This window comes from Geospiza fortis, unplaced genomic scaffold (assembly GCF_000277835.1).
Source record: "Geospiza fortis unplaced genomic scaffold, GeoFor_1.0 scaffold78, whole genome shotgun sequence".
Classification (NCBI taxonomy): domain Eukaryota; kingdom Metazoa; phylum Chordata; class Aves; order Passeriformes; family Thraupidae; genus Geospiza; species Geospiza fortis.
The window spans coordinates 3,322,774-3,328,773 of record NW_005054339.1 but is presented as its reverse complement, the minus strand read 5'-3'; the positions used below and the strand labels follow the sequence as shown (position 1 = coordinate 3,328,773).

Sequence of the window (6,000 nt, the reverse complement as noted above, 5' to 3'; positions counted from 1 at the left end):
ATGAACTGTGCTGGCTCTCAGCTGGAAGCCCTTGGCAGGATTGCTGTTCAGTGATCTAAGGTGCACCTTTTGCAGATGGCACAAAATTATCTCAACGAGTCTAAAGTTCTTAACAGTTTGGGACTCAAGAGACCCAAGCCTAGATGATGGGCAAATAATCACAGAACAGACAAAGCAAAACTGAGATGGGCAAAATAATATGAAGGTAACCCTGGTGCTGCTATGTACTAAACTGAACTATGGGCAAAACTGAACTAAGTGGTCCAGCTCTACTGTTTATGCTCTCCAAAGGCATCTGGAGCACAGGTAGGCTTCCAGTGAATGCTGCTGTATAGAAAAACCTGGGCTTGCCAATTATCACTTCAGATATGTAAAAATAAACAATAATGATCAATCTAAGCAAGGAGAACAGTGGAGCTGTACCTATCACCTTCTGGCCCAAACAGCATCACACTCCAGAGACACTGAATGAACCAGCTCCAAAACTGACAGAAGGGGATATTTCATCCAGTGGGACTGGGCACAGATTATAACTGGCTTTAATTATCACCTCCAGGTTGTTCCACTAGTCAGCCACACTTGGTTTTTCCCCAGTGCTCCTGAGCCTGGGAACACCAGGCCCTACTGAGAATTTGGAGGCAAAGGCAGAAAACCAACAAGAACCTCACCTTGACCAAGTTAATGAGGATGTGGAAGTTCCGCACAGCGATGTTCCAACGCAGCAGCTTCTCCAGTTGCACCTATGGGATGCAAGGGGACAAGAACCCAGGAGGCTGCATTTCCTCTCACTTTGCTGGATGTGCTTTCAGCATTTGCTGTACCCAAAGCACTGTTGTTGTTGAAGACAAAGGAACAAAGCTTCACCCCAAGCATATTTATCACAGCAGAAACACTCCATTGCAATTCCAGCCTGATCAGTGGCTTTAAGTGCTAGGAGTTAACTTGCTTGCTCTCAGAGCAGCTCTTGGTTGCAAAACATTGTTGTCCTCCCACACAGGTGTGCAGACCAACTGCACAGTTTAGTATTTTGCTGATTAATGCCTATTTTCTGGTTGCAGCTTCTGTTTATTGTACTGTCCAGTTTAACCTAAGTTTCTTCCCCTTACAGAGTCCAGTGTATTGATATTCCTACCTCACTTGAGTCTGATGGTTTCCCAGCTGGGATGCTTTTCACTGAACTCTCCAGCTGAGCCATCATTACTCTGAAGAAAACTGGGAATGTCTGCCTATGGAGAAAATGAAAAAACTCCAAGTCAGCTCTGAGCATTTTGATAGGCTCTTTGTCACCAGAATGATACAGAAAACTCAAAGATTGCCCAGCTGGGCATCCTTCTCAGTAGGAAATCACAGAAGATCGGTCCTAGGACTCAAAAACAGGTCTCATAGGACTCATAGCCCAGCCCAATTTCCCAGACAGATGGAGAATCCTGGCAAGTCACTAGCACTTCCTCAGTGTGAATGACACTTAGACACCACCACTTCCTTGTAGCTGCAGGGGTGCACAGTGGAAGGATTGCAGGTCTCAGCATAAGATGATTTTGGAAGTTTCAGAGTGCAGGAACTTTCTTCATCCCTGGTTCCATATTCCCATGCTGGGGCAGAAGCACTCTGAGTGTGTTTTTGCACACTGCATATCTGCCCAGATTGCCTACACAGCCACCCCAGGCCTCTGGGGCTGACTTTTGGAGTGCTTTATACCACAGAGACAACACTGATGACAGACAGCAGTTCATTCTCCAGTTAAAATGGTTCACAGCAATAAACTCAGCATCATGTTAAGCACAGGACATTCCACTTTGGCATAAAGCTACCCCATGCTACCTGTTGCAAAGTGCCAAAACAATGTTTACAAGTGTCCAGAGTAGCCACCACAGTACCAACATGAAATCACAATAGGCCACAAAATAAGAAAACTAAATATTTAAAAGCAGAAAATATCATTATGTATATCATAGAATTCAAAGTTTCCATTGCTACAATTACCTGCTTAGGGTAGGGTAAGTAGAAGAACATGCATCTTTGGCAGAGTTCATCAGTTCAGGAACACCAACACTGGAGATTTCCTCTATGACTTTCAGGATGTTGTCTGTGTGCTCCAGGTAGACACTAAATCCAAAACCAACATAGCTGATCAGTAGATACAGAATGACACAACAAGGCCTTGAACACTGCCCTACCTGAAACATGTGGCCTAAAACTGTCAAGCTGTTCCCTGCCAAAGGCAATCACATGCAGGAAACCCAAAGCACTACTTAGAACTGTCACAGTGATGTCATTAAAAGCTACCATGACCTGAAACATACATGGATTCACTATTCCCCCATTTTAGTATTCAGGAAGGACAGGCTGGGAAGAGGATGAGATGGAATTGCCCTTTCTGAGAGAGAACACCCAATCAGTATGGGTGACACTGAAATGGCTCTCTGCTATGGGCAACCTGGATCAGGAACAAGCCAACAAAGCCTTCTACAGACAGCCAGGAGTACCCCCATGATCCTCATGGCACACTAACCACTGTGACACCTGCTGGAAGGACAGCCCAGCAGGGCATAAGCAATCCAGGAGTCTCCTGGAGGCCACTGATGAGAACTTCCTGACACAAGTGACAGAGGACCTGATGAGGAAATCCTGAGGTCCTGCTCAGCTGGACCTCAAACCATGAAAGAAACTGTGCTTTAGAAACAGTGTAGAAACAGGGCTTTAGGCTAAGCTGTGCAAGCATGAGGGTTATGATTCAGAGGGGCCATTCCTCTGTAGCAACAGTAATCACTAAAAAAATAGAGTGTCCTGGTGTGCCTAAGGGAATGGCTTGAGCCTTACCAGAGCAGGGTGTGCAGGGCACTGTTGAACTGGGTGCCCTTCTCTCGGTCTCCACCGGGCTTCACCCAGGACTGGCAGAGGAACTGCTTTGCCAGAGAAGCTGGGAAACATAAGGGGTAACTTAGTGAAAGAAAAATATTAATTAAAAAAATCCTTCTTCCATATAAAATCTGCATGTTCAAATGATTTTTTGAACAATCACAATATCACTCCCCCTCATGTGCCTGACCTTTCTAAGTCAGAATGCATTTTCCCTAAAAAGCTGCAAGGCCACAAGGACATATATCATGATAACAAAATATTTGCACATCCAGCATGTTCCTGGTCTGGAATACCTGCTCACATCAGAACCATCATCCACCTCTGGCCACTTCTGACAAACTTAAGTTAAACCTTATTTGTTTAGCTCCTTGTAGCTCCTACAGTGTGCCATCTATTTGTTTTTAATTAGGCCATGTGCAACCCTTAGGGTATCCATTTCTAGAAATGGAGTTCCAATAACAAGTGACTTGGCCTTTTGGCCACAGCACTATAGTAATAAATGTGAACAGACAAGTTTAAAGTCTACAGATTTCTGAAATCAAAACTGCTAACAAACCTGCTTGTCTCTTGCAGAAATGTTTAAAACCAGGAAATGATTAGTTAAAATAGGTTATTGCCTGCCACACTCAGTCATTCTCCCAACGTGGGACTGTTTAAAATAGCAAAATTGTCTTTAAGGAGGGAAGTTACAATTCTGTGTGGCTATGTGGATTGGAGAAGGACAAATTCTGGAGGTGTCTTAGTATGACAAAGAATGGCTGAGAGAGGCAACTGTCTGGAGTCTTTATTTCAGTGTGTGCTGAAGTGGAGATCAAGTAGTTTTCTTGTATATTCCCTGCAACCATGTCTATCCTTCATCTGCTATTTCTCTTATGTAATGGGTCCTAATCTATGAGAGAAGGGAAACATTTGTTGCATGGGGTTAAGAATTTACAGGTTTTCCTCTCTCTGCCCTGGAGTAACAGCTGTATTTGCAGCTCATTTCAATAAATTTTGGAAGCAAGCTGTCACAGACATCTGTACTTACAGTAGGAAGTTACATCAGATCAAGTCTGTGATCACTCACCTCCATAACCAGTGATTGAACTGGTACCAACACTGAACAGTAGGCTCATACTTAGAACTCCTGAAAGTTGTGAAGCTCTGATTTTTAAAAACACCAGCTGAGAGAGCTGGAATCTGCCTGTGTGCATGTGACTGAGGCACAACACAACAAATCCCAAAGAGTGTCCACTATATTTACTGCTGTTCCCCTTATTAATGGCTAGGACTGTTCACCCAGTAAGATTACCAGGATGTGAAAGGGAAATCTCTCCCTTAAAAGGCAAAGACCACACAAAAACTCATCTGAGATGAGTGATTCTTCACACATTACCCATTTTCTCCCTCTTCCAGCCAGACATGGGTTTCTCAGCAATGGCAATCAGGAGCTGAGTGAGGATATAGGCACACTGGAAGCTGGGAACACTCTGCTGGAAATTCAGGAGATACTGAAAACTCTCACTGGGGATGAGAGGAAAGGGAAAAGGTAAAAAAAGTGCAGACAGGGTAATGTCTCAGATACACATAAATAAAAAGGAATCATTAGACTATCTCAGATCCAAGGTCTCCGTATCCCAGTGTTTTGTCTCTGGCAGTGCCCTTCTGAAGAAGGGGTGATCAGCCACTAATACATAGGAATTCAATCACTGAAAAATTCTCTCAAGCCCCAGCCACTCTGAGTCTAGCAACAGTTTTATATACTGCTTTTGCCTAGTGTACCTGGAAGCATTTTAACTCTCCAGAACATAGCCATTCCTTCTGGGAATATCCTTACTAATATCCTTGTCTCAGCATACAAAAAAATGAGATCCACAGATGCATGCTTTACATTTTTTAACCCTTTAATGAAGTTTGACTACACTGCCATTCAATTAAATACAAAGCTCTGCCTGAAGTGAGGGTAGTCTCTATGAGAGCTCCCAAACACACATTTGCCCATAATGCCCACACAAAACAGAGAAAAATCCCTGAAATTTGTTCATTTCAAACCTTGTGAAATATAGATTCTACCTTATCAGTTCCTCAAGAAGAAGAAACTCTGTCTCTCCTGGCTTTAGTCTGTCTGCAAGCACCTGGAGAGCTGACCTCAGCAAGTCAGTATTTTCATGCTGAGAAAAACCATTCCTGAGGGGGGAAAAAATCCAGTTCATCATCAGATCAGAAGAGATATCAGATGCAAATGCATATCTAAGCCTATTCACCAAGATGAAAAATAGAGAAGCTGGATAGTCATGATAAGTCCTGCAATATGAAAGTTATAAAGGGACACAAAAAACTGAAAACTCGGGGAATGGAAAGCATTGAGCACAAACAATATCAGCTTTTCAGTTAGACTGCAGATCTAGCTTGGTCAGGAGAGGCCATTTCCCATAAGTGGAGGTCCATATATACTAAACCAATGCTATGCAGACCTAAACCACAGGATGTATAATGACAGTGGCTGTGCAATGCAGTGATCACGGGTGGTCACCTCCTGAGCAGCTGGTAGGAGCCTAACAGGGGGAAAACTCTAGACATCTTCATTATTTCTCTGAACTCCCAGTGTCTGTGAGGATATGTATGCTAGAAATAATCAAATACATCCACATGCCAATTCTATAGACTGAACAGGTAGACTTAATAATGCTAATGCTCAAGTGCATCTGTACCACACAATTTATTAACCATTGGCAATGTAAGAGGCCTTGACTAAACAAATGTAAAAAGAGCTGCAATTTGGTTGTTGAATTTCAGTGGCTGGACAGCTCACCCCAATATATATGGCTGTCTGACCTGCAGCAAAACAGATTTTATACTGGACAGCAAAACTGACCTCGAGTTGTCTGGTACAAAACTGACCAGGTTCTTTGATTTACAAAATAGATGAACTCAGAAACAACCACCACTCACAGTGGCTAAAGAGGAAATGACAAATCTGGGAATGGTCAGGAGCCCTCGGGCTCCAGCAGAGGTCAACAGGAGGCAGACCTCAGACATCTCTTTTTATGCAGTTACTACTGTTCAAGTATAACAAAGGTAAAATGCTTTCCACATGCAAATCCATAATTGGGGTGTAGAAGGAAACTTTTATGATACTATCCTGGATTATATTAGCAG

At 43.2% G+C, this 6,000-nt stretch overlaps 1 protein-coding gene across 1 annotated transcript in view; it reads right to left on the bottom strand.

Moving 5' to 3' along the window:
• The window catches only part of FANCD2 (FA complementation group D2), a 37,207-nt gene that overhangs the window by 7,331 nt on the left and 23,876 nt on the right, over positions 1–6,000 (bottom strand). The window contains exons 32-37 of the mRNA XM_031058243.1: positions 4,915–5,028; positions 4,238–4,365; positions 2,821–2,920; positions 1,984–2,106; positions 1,133–1,226; positions 669–740 (exon numbers count right to left, since the gene is read on the bottom strand). Of these exons, the coding sequence (XP_030914103.1) occupies positions 669–740; positions 1,133–1,226; positions 1,984–2,106; positions 2,821–2,920; positions 4,238–4,365; positions 4,915–5,028 (631 nt within the window). The remainder of the gene's footprint in view (positions 1–668; positions 741–1,132; positions 1,227–1,983; positions 2,107–2,820; positions 2,921–4,237; positions 4,366–4,914; positions 5,029–6,000) is intronic.